At 42.8% G+C, this 19,760-nt stretch overlaps 1 protein-coding gene across 3 annotated transcripts in view; it reads left to right on the forward strand.

Moving 5' to 3' along the window:
* The window catches only part of SOBP (sine oculis binding protein homolog), a 122,709-nt gene that overhangs the window by 63,216 nt on the left and 39,733 nt on the right, over positions 1 to 19,760 (forward strand). For 2 of the 3 annotated variants that reach the window (XM_054061595.1, XM_054061597.1), the window contains exon 5: positions 5,179 to 5,274. The exons of the other annotated variant lie outside the window; for it this stretch is intronic. In XM_054061595.1, the coding sequence (XP_053917570.1) occupies positions 5,179 to 5,274 (96 nt within the window). The remainder of the gene's footprint in view (positions 1 to 5,178; positions 5,275 to 19,760) is intronic. 3 annotated transcript variants of the gene reach the window in all.

Below are 19,760 nucleotides of genomic sequence, written 5' to 3' on the forward strand. Positions count from 1 at the left end.
ATATTACAACTGTAGAGATTAGTGTATAGAGTGCAGCTCAGGGAGGCAACAAATTAATAAATACCACTTATTCCTGCACACCCTGAATCAGGAAAATCCTGAAATCCTTGTGAAGCACAAACCTCTTGTAGAACATTAGTAGCAGCTTTCCCCGAGGGAGGACTTTCCCTGAGCTGAGGGCTCACTCACTCCTACAGCTGTGCGGTTGCTGAACCAGGGACATCCTCTCTGGATCATTATCCCTGGCCCTGCTTTGCTCCCAGTGTGGAGCCACAGCTTGGCACCCTGACATTGGGCTCCCCTGCTGCCCAGCCCACAGTGAGTATGTTCACATTTCTGGGAAGAATATGCTCAACAGATGGAAGTTTAGTACTATTTTTACCGTTGCTGGTGCGGTGAATGTAGAAAGCATGATAATTGATTATCTGGGACAACAGAAATGCACAGGAACTAGAATTTCAAGGATTAGGATCTCCCTGAGGATTTCCTTTGAGCTTCAGTGAAGGGAGAGATAACCTTTCTGGTGGAAACGGAAACACGGCTTTCTGTTCCCATCTGTGGCCAGCCTCCAGAGACAATAGTATTAAGGATGATGTGAACTTCCTCTGTTCATCGCTGCCGGATGGGTGCCTTGATACAGTTCTCTGTGCTTCCATAGCAATGCTGTTCAATTTCTCACAGCTTTTTTTTTTTGTCCTACCGGAGATGTTCAACTAATGCCTGCATTCACCATGTCTGGGGTAGCAGTCCCATGTTTCATCTGTTTTAAAGGACATTTATGGAAATTAGGTGCAAATTTTATCCTGACTAAGCAGGCTAATATTCTGTCACTCTGCATTACTCAGGTGGCCATTGCTTTTAGAAAACAGATGTTAGGTGTTTTCAGTTAAGTGTCATTAAACTTTTGTGGACCGAGCAGTAGGATTTCATTGCAAATGCATTGTCCTATTTTAGTGGAAGCTTTGCATTAACAAGTTCCATCTTAATAAATTATTCTGTTCAACCTGCCTTGTGACTTATACTATCATAAGATCCTGCCCTTAATATTAAAATGTAAGCACAGGTTTCCTCTCCCAAGCCTAAGGCTGCATAAAAAGACTTACACTGAGGCTAAGAAATCCTCTATCTGGATAAAGATAATTTTTCTCTGAGAATAAAAAGAAACAAATATCCATGCACTTTGGAGAGGAGGAGATTTTGATGTAGAATGTTCTTCCTCCGTCTTGTTAAAAAAAAGAAATGTTGACTTAATATATAGTCTGTTTCCAAACTGTTGGCATCTTTCACAAATGTAGGCTGGCTGGCTTATGAATAGATAGCACAGTTTGTGTAGCCAAAAGTAGTCGTCATCATCCACTTATTAATGAGTATTCACATCTCTGAACATCAAATGCTGTCCTTTTTTTCAGAGAGGTCCTTTCAGATCCTATTTTCTGTTCTTTTTCTTAATTTTTTTTCCTTACTCTCCTGTCATTTTCCTTCAAAGCTTAGTGGTAGAAAGCAGAGAGGAAAGGGACCTGGGAAATGAGATGTTTTCATCTGCCTAGCTTCCCCATGTCAGGAGCTACTCTGAGCATGTCATTCCTGACAGATGTTTGCCTAATCTGCTCTTAAAAAACTCTGGTGACGGGGCTTTGACAGTCTCCTTAGGCAATCTGCTCCAGTGCTTTCTGTACCTATCATTAGGAAAGGCTTCCTGATATCTAACCTGCAATTAAAGGCCACGGTTTCCCATGCAACCCATCATCAGGCTGACCTTAGAGCCAAGCAGCTACACCAACTCAACTGCATTTTCCTTGCAAGATCTTCCTTGCCAACACTGCTTCTTGGATAACATGCTCTCTTCTGCCAGGAGTAACCAGGGCAGTGCAGTACCACTGGTTTTGTCGTGTCCAGCCCATCGTCCCATGGACCAGCGATGGGCAGGTTTCCCTCTCGGATCCCATGCAGCTGACAGGAAAGTGGCCGCCTGCCAGTAGAGGCTATTGAATTAGGAGATTCAGTAAATCCCAGGAGAGGCGCTGCCACAGTGAAGTTGCAGCAGTTTTGTGCTGATAAAACTAGCAGGGCTCGCCATGGTCCCAGGCCTCAGAACAGGAGCTGGAGCCTTTTTCGTTCTGGAAGAAAATGTGCTGTGAGAACAGTTCTACCTTATATTCCATATAGGCAATCGATTGCATCTCACACTCGGACATACATTTTTTTGAAGAGAGTATTTCCATAACGATTTTAACAGCTTAAAAGCATTTAAAAAAAAAAATCAGAGACATCACAGGTTTGGCTTGGGTTTTTCTGAAGTTGCATCTGCTTAAACAATAGCAGGCAAAAAACATCCTTTGGCAGACAGGCCTGATGGAGCGGCTGTAGATGCCAGCCTGCTGTGAGTGAGGTCAAGATGCTGGGGAGTTAAGGCAGTCGCTTACTGGTGTGCAGCAATGATTGAGAGTAAGTTAGTGTAGATAGAGGCATATCACAATATTGCCATGGCAAGATAAACTCAGCCATAGTTTTAGTATGGTTAGAACAGTGCTGAACATTGTAAGAGTGTTTCCTTCTGCAAATTATTTATAACTGGAAGATGGTAATAATGAATTCATGTAAAGCAATTGGCAAATTAGCCGTGACTACTGAGAACAGGTAATTTTTACAATAGAAAGCAGCTAGCTGAGCTAGGTTTACTTTTGCTGCTCAAGTAAATGATAGCATTATGTAGCTAAACTGGTTTTGAGACTAGGAATTTTTGGGTGACATCCAAAATTAAATAAAATAAGGTTTGGATTAGTGAAGGGGGGCATGTTGCCATCAGCGAGAATGAATAACTTTTGTATAACTGGCAGTTTTGGTAAGCGGGTCAAGGTCGGTAGGGTTTGTCTCTATATTTTGACACCCGCACCGCAAACACCCTGATATCCATTTCGTTTTACAAGGTGTGTGTGTGTGCACTGAGATAATACTCCAGGGTCACTGGCAGGTTACAACATGCCAGCCATCACGTGCCTGATGTCTAGAATAGGGCCAAGATACAGTTTCAAGGGTCTGGGGGCACTGATAGCATTCAGAGGGCACTGACAGCATTCAGAGCCCTACATAACACCTGTGCCCCATGCAACATCTCACTAGTTTGCTGTCACTGAGCATTCCTCTTGGCACCTGTGATCCCAAGCTGACAGGTCTGTTTCTGTTTGTGCAAGGCATTTTTAAGGCATGCATCCCCCACTTGCCTTCTAGGTGACCTGAAGGGCTTCAGTGAGTTGCCCATATTGCTTCATGGAGAAGAAAGGACAAAGTTTGTTTTCAAAATAAGATTTTTTTTTTTTTTTAAAAAAAGAACCAACATGTTGAAATTTGGACTTTGTATTCCAGGCAGCATGGGAGGTAGATTTATTGTGTGGGCAAGGTTTCAGTTTCAAACTAATAATTAGAAGAATACATTTAAACCTTTGTCAATATAGTAGTGATTTCAGGTGCTCAGGAATGCTCTGCCTCTTCCTTGTGGTTTGAAGGAAAAATTCTAAACATTTTCCACCCTGCAGCTGTTGAGGGCAGTGAAAGAAAATACCTGTAAACTGCTATGAAATGTACAAAATCAAACTAATTTCCCACTTTCTACTTCTTGTAATAATCATCAGCTGTAGGTACTACTACATTTCGGACAAACCTTGCACTTTTAAAAATCGTATTTTCTGTTGGGCAGAGTTTGTTCACACCCCGTGGCAGAGGAGCAGAGGACCAAGCTGAAGCCCACTGAACTCAATGGGCTTTGAATGAGGTGCACGTTTTCCTAAAAATCCCCAGTGCTGTTAATCTGCAGCCTCCCTTTCCCACCCCGTTTCCCTGGGGACAGGCAGAAGCCTATTTGAAGGCAAACAAGCCGTAGAGCCTACAAGGTGTAAATATCTTTCATAAATGCCAACACTGAAAACGCCTGGGCGCCGGGAGTGTGACACACGACGACAGGCAGTTCACGCCGCGCGAGGGGGGAACGATATGCCAGCATTGCCGCAGCCACTGAGATGCGCATGTTTTGCACTCAGGCATCCCTGGACCCCCGCACCCCCTGGAGAGGAGGGACACAGGGCAGCTGGAGAGACTGGGAGCAGGACTACCCACTCCTCACCCCATCTTCTTTGCCCACTCCCTTCGCCTCCCTTCCCCAGTCACCCCCTCTCTGCTCTCCTCCTCTCCCCAGCTTCTTTGGGCAGGGGCTGATTTAAATAGGTTGGCAGGGAGCCAGGAGCTCATCATTTTAATGCAGTGTAAAATGGAATGTGCATAATTATATGCAAGCCATATGTGAGGGAGACAGCTCAGCTGTGAATTTCGGGAGGCTGCGAGAGGGAGAGAGTGAACAGTCAGGGATCAGATGAGATGGAGCGGAACGGAGTGCAAGTGTCACCCAAATGAACAGTGTAATGAGTGTATTGCTGACACTCCTCCTTTCACCTGCTTCTCCTTTTTGCTTTAACTCGAAAGCAGAAAACACTGCCGATGAGAAGGGAAAAATACTATGTGCAAGCAGGATTGCTAATGGGCTCTGGTAATGTCTCCATTGAAACTTCAGCTTTCTTAATTAACAGTGTAGTTCCAAATAACTGGTAACTTTTAATGTATCTTCATCATTAAATATTTTGACCGCATATTTTGAGGATCATTGTTCTCTCTAGATGATTGCTCCTTTCAAAGCTTCACTTAAACGTGGAGAGGAAATTCATTTATCTATAATAGTATTACATGAAAATTATGAGTATGTAAACATTTATTTTTTTTGGCCTTGCTGTTAAACTGAAAATAAATGTGCAATATATAGGGATTGCTTAAGCATGTCAGAAAGTTTAATTGAGTACATATGTAATGTAATCCTGAAAAATGCATTGGAGTAAATTGAAACCCTGAGTTACTGACAGTTTCCAGCTCAAATATTTCATTTTGGATTTGTCTTTTGTTGTTCTAATTATTTACAATGCAATGAATTTGCATGTTCAACCTAAGCTATGTAAGAAAACAGCATCCCAAGTTCTCGTATCTAAAAGATGTACTGCATATTTAAACAAACTTTTAAATAATGTTGTATTTTGGGATTCCCGTCTGTCTTAATGATCTGAGCTGTTATGCTTTTAGATATTTTTTTTCCTTCCATTATTTGTAAGTCCCTAAATAGGCCATTATATTTCCCTTCAGGCTAGAGATGAAGATGGACATGCTGAAAATTTTCCCCAGCAGCACTATGCTAAGGAAACTCCAAGACTTGCCTTCAAGAATAACTGCGAACTACTTGTAAGAATAACATACTTACAACAAGTCTAGATTGTTACTTTAGCACAGTGAAAACAGTTTTTTTAAAGGCTTTTGTTCATTATGACATACATTATGAAATATGATAGTTTTTTTTTTTTTTGTCTGTTTAGTGTTCTGATGCTAGTTTTACTATCGATGAACAATTTAACATCTCAAATTGCTTGAAAAATCTCATATAGTTGATGACAGCATGTGAATGGCCTGGTTGTACTACCTAGTCTTGCGCGGTAAATCAGGGAGACCTATACAGGCAGTGGCTGGTGATGCATGAAAAGGAACCCTCCCCTCGAGGCACCCCAAAACTCACTTTCCCATCCACTTTTTAACTCTGCCTTGGTTTTGGGCAGCAGTGCCATGTTTCATTCTGCAATACTCCTTGTAGAGCTCACTATTCCTCCCCTTCCTAGCTGCATGCAGGTAGACACTTCCTCTCCTCTCTCCTCTCCTCTCCTCTCCTCTCCTCTCCTCTCCTCTCCTCTCCTCTCCTCTCCTCTCCTCTCCTCTCCTCTCCTCTCCTCTCCTCTCCTCTCCTCTCCTCTCCTCTCCTCTCCTCTCCTCTCCTCTCCTCTCCTCTCCTCTCCTCTCCTCTCCTCTCCTCTCCTCTCCTCTCCTCTCCTCTCCTCTCCTCTCCTCTCCTCTCCTCTCCTCTCCTCTCCTCTCCTCTCCTCTCCTCTCCTCTCCTCTCCTCCAGGAAAGAGCAAAAGCCAGGAGAGTGCATACAGGGAGGCTGGAGTGTTTACAAGCGGTAAGAGAGATGGTATCAGTTGTGAAAGGATCTCTGTTCCAAGGCAGGTTTAATTTGATGTTCATTTTAGCATTTGCAGCTAGGTAAGATTAAAAGCAAGCAGGGATGCCTATTATATTTCTATTAAATGAATCTGTTGGGACCTAATGTTCTCGATTAGCTTGCGAAAATGAGTGTTCACGATGAATTTTTCTGTTTGCCTAAAGTAAACAGAGAATGAATTGTAATACATTTAAGAGAGATTCACGCATGGCTTTTGAAAAGGGAGTTTTAGATGATAGATCTCTCCCTTGCATTCACCTTTCTTCTTGGCCACACTTCAGTAAAATATATCCTTTGGCTAAATGGAGATATTTGTGGAGAGCTGGAGCACGGGGTTATATTTTGAAACGATACCACTTTTTTTCTCCTTATAACTACAGAAGAGGGGGTGCCAGTGGAACAAGCTGTGTTTCCTCTGCGTTAAAACCCATGTCTGCTTTCCTCGTAGAGGGTGCAGGGCCAAATGCTAATCTTAGTGTCCCAAGTGCAACATCTGATGAAATCGAGCTGATGAGCTGATGGAACCCAGTGCTGAAATTGGCCCCCAGATTCAATCAGTTGATCAGAGAAGCCTAGACTGGAGGGTAGCAGCCCGGGGGTGGCCAGTCCCCACTCTGGCACTGGCCAGAGCACAAAGCATTTTGGCCTCACTAGTGGGCTTGTAGAATCACCTCCCCACAAGCATCTCCTGTGCTGAGCCAACCCCTTGGTTAGGTAACAACAACACCTTTTAGAGCCACAGGTGTCGCTCAGAAGGGTCAGTGAGTTCCCAGTATAATTTTCACCAGCAAAAAGCAATGTAAGCCATAAGATCTGATCTTGTTTACTCTTAAACGCCTTGCAAGGTTCCTGTTGGTTTCAGGGGCAGCAGGGTTGTGTTCTGAGGGGAGGAAACGAGACAGACACAAAAAGCTATTTCCCGGTGCAGTCACAATCCTTGTGCCAAATAAGTGAAACTCATTTTTCAAGGCCGTGCTTAATTACTGTGCTGCTGGTCAAATCAGTCCTGATGAACCATCAGAACATACCAAGAAGCCCTTGAAGTCAATGGGGCTTCTCGGTGTCAAAGCAGTTCAGGACTAGAGTTGAGCGACAATGTGACAAAACAAGTCATGTATTATTTCAATTGAAAATCTGCTTTATTTTTAGTGCAAGAAATCAATGAACTAATTAACACCCTTTGTGCTATTAAAATCCAGCATTCTTTTAAAGCCCAGTTAATTATTCCTCTATGAATGTGCATTTAAGTTTTTTCTTTATTATGTCACTTCTGTACCTGGCAAAAGCTCAAATCATCCAAGTCAGTCTTTCTTATGCTTTTTTGGACAAGTTTCACTTCTTGTTTAAGGAAGTAATAAAAGCAATTTGTCATAGTTTTATTTTTCCTGTGGTATTAGCAACAAAATTGGCAAGGATGTAATTTGTACTCAAATTTGTATTGAAAAAAAGTAGATAAATAGTGAATATGTACCTCAGCTATCTTTAAAGGTGTCTTTTAGAAACTTTCAGTGAAAGTACGATGCTGGGCCTAGGCTTTGGTGGGCACGGAAGTGGTGTTATTTGTTGAAGAAGCTATGTGTTTTGCAGAGAAGCAGTGGTTTTCCTTCAATATTTTTACTTTTTTCGGAAACAATGCTATGTTTAAATATGCTTGAGAGTAAAGTGAATTCACAGGAACTGGCCATTAAGACAGCATCATTCTCCTAAAAGGTTGTCAGTATTCCTACATTTGTGCAAGGAATTGTCTCCTTGGGTGTGTGTGGGGGAGATATTAAAAGAAAGGGATGGGGGCAACTTGCTTCTGCTAAAAAAAACATTTTCCCAATGATAAAACCTTACTCAGGACTAATGGTGCAAGTCAGATGCTGGCTGAGTGAAAAGCTGAGATTTTTTAAATGAAAGTGAAACTTGTTTATGCTTCTGAGAATCGGGAAACCCATGGCATTTTCTCAGTGCAGTTGAGAGTAAGTACTGTAATAGCTCGTCAGGTGAAATTGGAGGCTTCGGCTCAAGAGTGCCTTCTTTGCTTTAGGGTTTGGCTACCATCTTCCAGGAAAGTTTGTTCCGGCAAGCACAAGCTCCTCTGTTTGGGAAATGCTTGTGCTTGGGAGGTGCTGCTGGGTGGGGTCCAGGGGCTGGGGCACTGCTGCTGGGTCTGAGTGCCAGGACTTTCCCACAAAAGCCCTTCTACACCAGCTGAATCTTAACATCCCAGGTCACAGGCACACATGGTGAGTTTTAACTCCTCAGTACTTGGAACGATTTGAAAGCATAGTAACATACAGTATTACAAATTTTATGCTTTCTTCATTGCTTACTCCTCAGCCGAAGAGATGTTTTGGTTAGTGAGCTACTCATTGGGGATTTTTTGTTGTTTTTGAGGGAAAGCTTGATAGGAAATAGGAGGAAGAAAGAGATATGATTTAGGCAAAAGAAACTTCCCCTGAGTGCTTCTAGTAGTTCTGCACATAAAGAGAAGCAGTGTCAATGAAAGATTTTGGTTGGTGTAAAAAGCTGTTATGCAGTTACAGGATTAGGGCAGAGTGTTCATTTCCCGCATTGAAGCCAGTTATTTAATGTTGTGTTTCGTGCCATTTGTTATAGAAAACAAACTGGTTAAGATGCTCTAGTCAATGAGGACATTGAATTTTCCTTGTGAACTTCACAGTATTTTTGAGAATCATGTTTTCTTAAGTTTAGCTACCCGCAATAAATACTGGGATCTACATAAAACAAATTTATTTTTAAAGAACCAGGCCAGCATACTGTCTTGACCAGCCATCCACTCTTCTCATCTAGGCACTGTCTCAGGATTTTCATTTCTTCTTCCATGAATGGCTGGAAGCCTTTCTTTCAGGCACATCTCTTTGTTTCAGGAAGGAAAAGGCAAAATTTAGTTCTCTGGAAGCTGATTGTCAAGGAGCAATACAGTCCAGCTAATAATGGATGTGGGAGAGAGATGGGATTAACTGTAGAGAAAGGGTAGGCTAGAGTGAAAAGGCCAGTGAAAAGCCCACAGCCTTGGCTCTAGATGGCTGAAATTCCTGAGCCATTGCCTAGAGAAAGGAAAAATTCATCTGGCACCTACCCAGGTTAGTCAGGGTAGGAAGAGCTATGCTTGGATGCCTTTGAACAAAAGTGGGAAAGAAAAACCAACAGTTTGTCCTTCCCCACCCCCTCGCCAGTTACCCAGAGTATTGAGTCAAGGTTTCAGATTGGCATGCAGCTGTATGAGCAAAGGAGGGTTTGATGGGTTAAGGAAATTAAACACCACGTTTCTTTCCAGATCATTTGTTTATGGAGATGATCAGAGTACCACCTACTGCTGTGGGATTATATGTAAAGCAAACAAATAATGAAACAAAACATAAACATTCTGAAAAAAAAATTGTTTCCAGTCCCACACCCAGCTGTGTTCCATGATTTTCCTGCAGAAAAAATATGATCTTTTTCTGTTTGAAATAAAAAAGTCTGCTCATAGTAATTCTGCTCTGGGAGGATAAATTCTTTACTCTGGTATGCAATGAATTAGAAGGGAATCTTAACGCTTGGAAGCTGTTATGTAGAAGACACAAAATAAAACATGCTTGCAAACTCACCTATGACCAGTTATCCTTAATCACTAACAAAAAGAAGCAGAGAAAACTCTGAAAACACATCTACAACTGAAGTATGAAATGCGAAAACTTTCTCCTACAAACAAAAGTCCTTTGGGGAGGCTATGGCAAGGCTGAGAGGAGCCAGAGATACAGCTGATGCTTAGCTTGAATTCATATTGCTTTGCTTTGTTGTTTCAGCCCTAGAGGCAGGGTCGGGAAGCATGGCACAGGTTGAGTATCCAGACAGGGCAGCAAGGATGCAGGCAGGTTAACCACAGCATCGTGGTACTGGAATGTGGGAAAGATTGCATACCTACAAGACTGATTTTAAAAAGCACTGAGAATGTTTGTGATCAGATGAGGCCAGTAGGTTTTGCAGTTGTAAAGTTAAATGTAAATATGCCTATCAGTATCCTTAAGAACTCATGAGAGTTTTGGTTTCAGAAAATAAGATTTGAATTCTTTATTTTAAGGTACCTGGCTTGTTTTCTGTCCCCCAGCATCAATCAAAACTTCTCCCTGTTGGTGTTTCAGTATTGAAAGAAAATAGCTCTCGGTCCATTTATAATCACAGTGCCCTCAAAGGAGGGCTTGATTAGGGGGAGATAGCTTTGCTCATTCCCTCTCTTGCCTCTCCACCCTTTTTGTCTCCCATGCTGGCTCCTTATTCTTAGCAGAGAAGAGAGAGAAAGCAAAGGCTCTTTCACTTGCAGCTCTCCCTGGATTTTCTTTCACTGTTAGGTACAAACTGATAGAAGGAGAGGGAGAGCACTTCCTTCATCCTGGTCCAGGGTTTGGAATGCACAGAGGTTACATCCAGAAAACTGGAGTGAAACTGCTGCACAGGGGAGAGGGAGGCAAGAGCTGTGACACCCTGCAGAACTCCAGGTCATAGGGCTACTGGTACCCAAGCCTGCCAAGAGTCTAAACATCCATAGCATTGCCTATCGCTGTTGCAGCATTGCTTGGCATTTACTGGTACTATCTTTTGGTAGTTTACTGATGGACTTCATCAGTTTCTTGCTCAGTTTGCCACCACAGTCTGAGAGCAACTGATACTGCTCCATCAGCTGCACTGTAGTGTATGCAGTGATTTGGGCAAATGGTCATGCAAAACCCACAAGAGCCAACGGAGAGCCTGCTGTTGGTTTCAGGGACTTTGGATCAGGCACAGAAAGCTGTCAGAATGGTAGTTACAGCACTGGAACAAAAATATTGAGCAAAGCAATTGTAGCAGTGAATTGATGCTGGTGTTCTTAAAACCTCAGTAATCTTGGCCACATGAAATTCAAGCTTTCTTAAGACTGAAATAGCAGTGAGGCTTAGGTCATATTGTAGACTAATCGCCTGTAATACTTCATTTTCAAAAAATAAATTGTTCATGATTTATAGCAGAATATTTAAAAAAAGAATTTCCCTAAAACCCCACCAAAAAATTTTATTCTGTTTCTTTTTAAGCAAGGGCAACAAACCAGGAAAAATTATTGTAGTTTTTTTTGGTACTTAATTGTTGCCAGGCTCAATGAAGGGTGTGTGGTATTCACCTGATGCACACTCCTAAAGACTGTTGGAAGTCCACGGGCACTGGGCAAACACACTGAAAAAGTGCAGTGCTTAGGTAACAGTCAGATTTGCAGCCTCTCAGGGGAGAGGAGAACCCCAGCACCTGGCCCTGGCTGACCCTCCCTGCCTGCTGCCTGCCTGCAAGGTGGGTGCTGATGTCGGCACCCACAGGGCACTGGCTGCCTCAGCAGCTGCACCCTGATAGGCATCTCGCCAGGATAATGCCAGACCAAATACAGAGCTGCAGCCTGCCAGCAGCCCTGCAATATGCTGTCCCCAGGAAATGATAGGCTCTTTGCCTGTCTACACATATCTATTTAATGTTTTAGAACAAATGTGTTCACAGTCTTACCCAGTGCATGGGCTGTGTCCTTCTTGCTCTGCTTTTTAATTAAATGTTTTTCTACTCCGTAACAGAAGTGAAGGCTGTTGTTCGCATTACAGCAGTATGGGCTGGACCTGGGAGGTTTGGGTCCTATTCCTGCAGCTGCAGCACGCCTTCCTGGGGGTCTTGTGAGATTTCCTTGGTCCTTCAGGCCTTCTTTTCCCCTTCCTCTATTCTGTACCACAATCCTGCTAAAGAGATGTGCTTCTTTTTTCTTGACTCGCACTGTGTTTAGGACCCCACAACCTCTGATCCAAAGCCTGGTGAAATCAATAAGATCCCTCTCGTTAACTTTAAGTGGGCTCCGAATGGCACCCTGTATTCTGTAGATAAGGAAAGGTAAATGTCTGCTTTGAGACATCTTCCCTCTCTCTGATGAAAAATTGCTGTAGGCCATCTAACAGCTAATTTTAAGTATAGCAAACATGATCTTTGTTAATAATATTTAAGCTGAAGGCTGCAATCAGAGACTAGCTGTAGGAGCTTACTGAAAACACAACCCTGTTACAGCAAGTCCAAGATAGCATCTCTACTGCAACTAAAACCCAAACCTCACTCCTTTTATACTCGGGGTTAGTGAGTGACCATGACCTACAGCAATAAAGAGGTGGCAGGGGAGCACCAATAACTCTGGAGAGCAGCAAGGAGGGCAAGTCTCTGCCAGTTCCCAGTGATACGTAAACACAAGCTATAAAATCCCTAGGAACAGGGGGAGCAGGGGAAAGGAAGAGAAAGAGATGGGGATAAAAGCAGCGAAGATCCCTCGTGGCCAGGGATGTGGCTTCCTGCACAAGCAGATTGGTATACCTGGTAGGTCTGCATAATCTCCACCTTTTTGGTCCAGTGAACCTAATTAGGGCAGACAATTCAGCAGAAGAGATGAAAAAAAAGGTGTGGCAGCAAGAGGGTTAGGCAGCTTGGGAAGATGAGCAATGGGAATGGGGCAGATCTAGGAATGACCACGACTACCGACAATGGGTGTTGGGCCTCTCAGAGCCGAGAGCAAGTCATATCCCCTTTCCTACAGCACTTGCCTTGGGTATGCTAGAAATAGCAAGCAAGTTCACCCTGGTGTCTCTAGTTTAGCATTTGCTTTCATACCAATACATGAGCATTATTTTAGGATGTGACAGTTGACACTTTGTGAACACAAGCCTGCCTTTCCTCAGAAGGAGGCATGTTTTCTAGTTTTTAACATCACTGTTATTATTATTTCAAAAGAGAAGCAAAATGCATTTGTTAAAAAGGAAAATAATTAAAATCTCATTACAGCTCCAATTCTGTCATCTTCCTCCCCAGAACAAGCATTAAGATTTTTATTAATAAATGTGCAATTACTGGTGACCTCTGAATAATTTCTCCAACGTTAAATTCTCCTCACTGCAATGCTGCATTGTAATACTCTATTTTTAACTCTTGCTTTCCTAATTTGATGTGTTTACTGAAGTTATAATTTTCATATTAAACATGTTCTCATGGGAAAATTGCTTTTCCAAAAATGATTTTTAAAAAATACTAATCTTTTTATTGATGGGGAATTTAAACAAGTAAAAAGTTCAGAAACTGTTAGCTGAAACTGCATTTTTAGCAGGCTACTTTTTAAGAACAGTTTTAATAAATTTTAAGCAAAAAATGCCTGAGAAACATTTTTAGCCATCAAACCTCTATAAAACCGGGGGGGGAAAAAAAAAAAAGCAGGTTTGTATCCCTTGGAAAGAAAATCAGTTGGGAATCGTGGCTTTGCTTTATGAAACTGGCATTCATAACCCATTTAAATAAAATTCAGACAGTTTTTATGGAACATTAAAGAATAAAGATATGCCTTGTTCCAAAGGAAGTGAAGTGCGGTGAAATAAAATTCATCTGATTTCCTTCCACATAAATTGGAAATAAAATTTCCAAAGTCATCACCCAGAGCTATAAATATTTTCCTCTTGGGATCTGTGCAGGAGATGCAGGTGATTCAGTAGGGCCCGGGGAAAGTATCAAGAGGGGCACCCTGGCAACTACCTGGAAGGATCCATCTCTTGCTCTGCACCTTGCCACAGCCGTACTTGGAGCAGCATTGTCAGGCCAGACAACTAGCTTTGGTCCCCTGGTGCTCTGGTCCTTCTGCACCTCTACCCTGGCTCTCACTCTTGCAGAGTGTTAGTGAGAATGGGTTTTTTCAGGTCTGAAGAGATGCCTGTGTAGACCAGCATGTCTTACAGTGCAGCTGGTTTATGCCACATCTTGCTGCGTGCATTGACCTCCCCTTTAAAATGGAAGAGAGGTTGAAGGCATTGGTCTTTTTTAAGAGCCAACGTATAGTGGTAAGATGGCAAGATTTTGAAAATTAGGAGCCCGTGCTCATTTATTTCTCAGAGTTAAGATCCAGCCTATGGGGAGGAGGGTTGAAAAGAGACTGACCACCATTCAGCTGGACTGCAGGGAGGCTTGGAGTTGCTCTGGAATATTGAGTGTGTGGCCTCCTCTCTTTGGGAATCTGTAGGACTGTGGAGAGCTTCCAGGAATGACATCCCAAGGAGGCAGATTAATGTCACACAGTTATCACTGAAGAAAATCTGTCTGCAAGGAGTGCATATCTTGCTGCTGTCTGTAGCAGACACCGTTTTTAGGTCTCAGTTGTGACGTGTATTATGTTGCTTTTGGGATGGGAAAAAAAACCCCAAAATATAAATCCTGCATTTTATTGTAGAAGTTAATACCAATAATTACTTAAAATCTAATGAATTTCAGTTCTCACTTAATTGCTTTTGAGTAGTTCACTTAACTTATTAAAAAGAAGCAAGGACATACTCATTTAATGAGCAGCAGCAGCCTTGGCCTAGCATCTGCCTACATTCTCTTTTCAATTAATCAATTATAGTCCAATGGTGTGTAATTACACATTAAGAAAGTTATTGGATATCGCAGCATGGCTGTCCCAGGGGGCTCATGAATACACTAATATAACACACCTGTAATGACCTGTTCTCAGATCTGCAAATTGCTCCCATTTCTCTCTCTCTCTCATTGCTAAATGAAGATGAGAGCAATTACCATTAACTTTTTGAGTCACATCTAGTCAATGAGAGAGAAAAAAGATCCCTACCAGTATTTGTAATAAATCTGCCTTTTGGTACTGATTATTTTAACTGCACCAGGCATCAAGCTGGAAGGTGCATTGGGGTTGCGTAGGGTCTGGAGTAAGCCCGCCCTTCACCTGCAGATGAGAGAAACAGGCAAGCAGGAAAACCTTTTCAGATCACATCCAGGCATAATTTGCCTGGCTGGGTCTGAATCAAACCAAACTCTGGAACTGATCCCTATGCAGTGGTGGCTCTAAGTCTTTGCATAGCAACTAAGCCGTGTTGCTGTTGTGCTGAGGTTTTTTTCCAAATGTTAAAAAGAACAAAATTTACTATGTAATGGCAGAAAGGCTTCGGTTGTTTGAGAGGATACAATCACCGATGCTCTCATATTAATGCATGACAAATGAAACCAAGGAAGGACTCTTAGTCTGTATAACAAAGTCTGACAGATTCTAAATTGGTGATTTAGTCAACTAAAGGGTCCAAAAATGCTCTGTGGAAGTGAGCTTTTGATGGCTCCGTAAGTCAAATGGGGGATGATATCTGTCAACATTTCTATAAATGTTGTCTTACACAGTGTGATTTTGATGTGGTGTTGTCTCCCTCTCCGGGAAGAAGTGTCCCTACATGCTTTCCTGTTAATGCTTTTCTTTCAGACTGAGGTCTTTCAGCTGGGTGTACATGCAGATTAACATGCAGCAATTTCTTGAGCACAGCTGTTCTCTACAAGCAGGGTCCATTTTGCTTATAATAATCTGAATTATTTCTGTGCTGTACACCTTGCACCAAAATAGCATTAACAATTTCAGTGAAGCCTTCATCATGCCAGAGGTTACTTCTCAATTTTTACGGACCATGCATGTCTCCCTGTGACTGATACCCCTCACTCCTGTGGGATTCAGGTGGTCCAATGCTCTCAGTTGCACTCACAATGAGGCAGTAGATGTTTCAGTCTTCTTTTCACTTGTGCCACATTTCTTCCCACTTTCACGGCACTCTTTGTTTTAGGACATAGTTCAGTTCATGTGCCTAACTGTAACATCTTATTATTTGACATCTGGGCTGGACTCTCTTTCTAGGTCCCGTTGATAGTTAATTGCGGAAGGCAAGCACTTCTAGAGAGTGATTTACTCAAAATAGTTAGGTGCTAATGTAGGATTGGTTAAACCATGTTTAGCTGTGCCTATATCTGTTTATCAAGTAGATATGACACCACACATTTTCATTTTTTCCATATAACACCTACATTTTTGATAGCTACAGTTATCAGCTGAACTGTGTATTTCTGCATATGTCTAAGCTTGCACGTAGAGCGATTCAGTTCAGGCAGAGGGACTGCTTCTATGCTTGAAGTTAGGTATCTGCTGACTTTGTGTTTAGATGTCTGGTCTCCAGCTTTGAAATGAGGATGCTGTTATTTAATTTCATTTGCATGCAGTTTGAGATTGAGATTAAAATGTTAGAAGTGCAAAGCAATATCTGTTATTTAATGTTGTGTTATACTCCAAATAGCTAACAACAGCACCCTTGGTATTTGCAGAGAAGTTCATTTATTATGAATTATTATCTGACACAATAAGAGAAAACAGGTTCCGAGGTTTACTTTAGGTATTGAAAAGCCATGTGACTGCCCGGGCAATGCATTTAGTAACTGAATCAAGCAGAGCAGTGATCAAAGTGTGCATGTGCACAATGTTCTCAAATTCTGCTCAAGGCACAGCTTTGTTTATGCTCGGGACTAACATTCAGTCCTTTGCTTATTTTTCTTTTTGATCAGTGCCTGAATGATCAATTGAAAATGTTTTAAACAGAGAAAGGAACACAATTGAAGTCCAGACCTTTAATATACAATACAATATTTGGTTGTACAGGCTAGTTAAATATTCGTCCTAAAATACCTGCCAGTTGGCTCTTAAGTTGTGTAGGTTTTGTGTGTCTGATGGGGAGGAAGGTGGTATTTCATTCAGCTGCAAAAATTAGTTTCTAAATGTATTTTCCACAAGAGGCTGTAACTCTTTGCATGTCACTTTCTTAATTGAGCAATAAACTCTGTGCTATACTAATACTTTTTATTATGAGGAATAAACATGCTTCTAGACAGGCAGAGGAATAATTGACCACCTGTGGCCTGTCCTGAATGAACATTGCTGCACGTGCCACTGAAATTAATGTCTCCTTAGTTAAGATGGGGAAATAGTAATTTTCTGAGAGACTTTTTTTGTGGTTAGGAAGCTGATACACACAATACATTTCCACTTTCTAACAATGTGGATTCCCAACTGCCAAGGGAAGAAGCACTTGGTGCTCACTTGGTTACCAACTCTGTCTCTGTCTTGAGATGCAAACAGCAGCTTCATTTGTTAAACACATTAAGCAAAGGGCCAGATTCTGGCTTGAAATGGGGATGCTCTTACATTACTTTGGCAACAAAAAGAAGTTTCAAAAGGTAGTGTGCATGTAGTGTACTCCTGCGGCCCGTTTCTGTTGGCAGAGTGGTGCAAAGGAGCCTCAAAATGGGTGAGAATCAGGCCCAAATGTAGGTTTATGTAATGCCAGAAGACAGCGGTAGGACATGGTGCTGGTGTGTTGTGTTATAGCTGGCCTGGCACCAAGACAGAAGGGCTAAAGGATGCTGGAAACTAAAAGAGCTAAGAGACTGACTCAGTAGAGAGAAATGGCAAGTGCTTCTCTACTCAGTTATTGTTCACTTTGTATTAATAAGTATCTGTGACTGTATCTCATGTAAACCACCAGCTCTTTCAGTATTTACATTTAAAGTGTAACATGGAAAGGCATGAGAAAAGCCTGCAGATGAGAGTCCCAAGTGTTCGTGCACCTGCAGCTTGTGGTACCCCTGCCAGAGCATGTGCCTGGGGAGGAACAGCATCCTTGGCCAGTGCACACACACCCTCACACGCACAGGCATAGTGCAGGGCCTGGGAAGTGTCTCTGATCTTATCTTACGTATATCCTGTATCTTCCTTTCTGAGAGATTGCAAAAGGCTGTGCTTTTCTCCCCAGCAGGTGTGCTTGGTGCATTGCCATAGGGCTCTGTGCTGTCATCCTTCTTAGGCACCATGCTGCGCTGATTTAATGAGGGGTTAGAGCTGATGTGCTTACACAGTCCAGCAGTCCAGCTTTAAGTCTCTTCCTCCAGCCACAAACTACGGCTAAAAGTCTCCCCAGGAGCAGGGCATGGACGAAGTCTGGATGAGTGCAAGCTGTCCAAAGTTCACACCAGATTAGCTGAAGATCACTGCAATCGGTGACAGGAAATAACCAGAGGGCCTGACTGCTGACACAACACCATATAAATGAAGATATTTCTCCACATTGGTTATCAAAATCCTTCCTCAAAGACCTCTCAGCTGCGCTAAGTCACCATTCAGCAGCAGTGACAGAAGTGGTGGCTTCTTTCTCTCCAGGAACAGAGAGCTTTTCTTTCTACTTCCTTCCTGGTAAGATGTGTCCCTTCGGTGTCCCTGGGCTGCTGTCCCTCTGTGACCAACTCAGCACCTAACAGGGAGACGGGGACTGAGCAGACCACAGCAAGCTGCTTGGGTGAGCTGTTGTACCTTGCAATACTTGGAAGGCAGGCTGTGCTTGCCTCCATTAAGTTCACTATAATCCCACCACTGTTTGCCTCCAGTTCAACTGAGTCAGTGTGAGTGCTGGGAGGAGTCATCATGTAGCTGAATTTGGCCCAGTTTCCCCCCTGTGCTGTTAGAAAAAACAGCTGAAAGCAAAGCTCATTAACACAGTGGAGTAAATAGCTTGTCTATAAAGTACTGAGGATTGTCACTAGTGCAGGTACATTGCAAACAGAAGTGGAAATGTTTTTGAATTTTCATGAACTGGTAGGTGCTGCAGTTCATGGTCTGTGCTGTCTGTCTGTTCCTAGGTGGTGAGCTAGCAAAATGCTGTGTGGCCTGGGGAGCCTCTTATTTTCAGAGTCACTTTTTGAATATCAGAGTGGCAGCATATTGATACCACAGTGCAGTGCCACAACAGGAGTGCCGTGGAGGTACTGCATCCCTGATGTGCAAAGCCCTGGCACTGCACCAGAATCCATCCGGATGAATGCAGGTGCCCATGCCAGAGATATGAACTGCTGCAGGCATGGGGACCTCCCTGAGCCAAGAGGGTCAGAAAACTGCAAATATGGTAAATCAGAATAGTCTGGACCTTGTTGATCCTCCAGGAGCTCTGCATAGCTCTGTCTTAAAAGATCTGCCTGGACTGCAGCATTCAGAGGGCGTCAGAAGTGTTTAGATTTCACATAGTGTGTTTTTTCACTGCGGCTTGATTTCTGGGTGGGATTTGCTCCTTTTCATGGCTGTAAACACAGTGCCTATTTGAGCTCTGGGAGGAGCCTGACTCAGAGCGGGTCACTCTGAATTTGAGACAAGTGCTTCATCTGAGTATATATACAGTGAAAAGCCAGAAATGGAAAAGATCTGTTAGTTACTCCAACTGGTGCTTTGATTCTAATGCGTATCAGTAATGTGCTGTAGGCTGGCAGGGGGGAGAAGAGAAAGTTGCTCGCTATTCTGTAAATGGAGAAGCAGCAAGTATCACGACCTGGTCTGAGAGAAACCGCTCCACAGTCTCCTGAGTGTTTTCTCCCTTCTAGACAACCTACTCTTCAGTGCAGGCGCTGGGGGCACTTTGAAGCTGTGCCTGGCACCACTGCCAATAAACAGAGAGAGTGAGGAAAGGAGAGAGAACAGGGCACAGACTTTTGGTCAGGACAGGGAGGTGATTTCAGGTTTTTCTGACCCCATGTGAACCTTTAGTGTTTTCCTGAGCATGATATACCCTGGAGGGTGGAGGAAACGGTAATGGGTAGAGATGGGGTGGGAGAAGTGAAAACTACCTACAGATGTGGCATCTAAAAAAATCAAGAGACAATGTGAGTATTTTTAGCAAAAGTGCAAACAGTGATAGATGCCACAGGGCTGCTGTCACTAAAATTTGGCTATAAGCAACATATTCATATTTAAACAAGTCAGCTTTGCACATTGAAATGAACAAACACTGTCTCTGTGCTTGCTTGT

Source organism: Cuculus canorus, chromosome 3 (assembly GCF_017976375.1).
Source record: "Cuculus canorus isolate bCucCan1 chromosome 3, bCucCan1.pri, whole genome shotgun sequence".
Taxonomy (NCBI): Eukaryota; Metazoa; Chordata; class Aves; order Cuculiformes; family Cuculidae; genus Cuculus; species Cuculus canorus.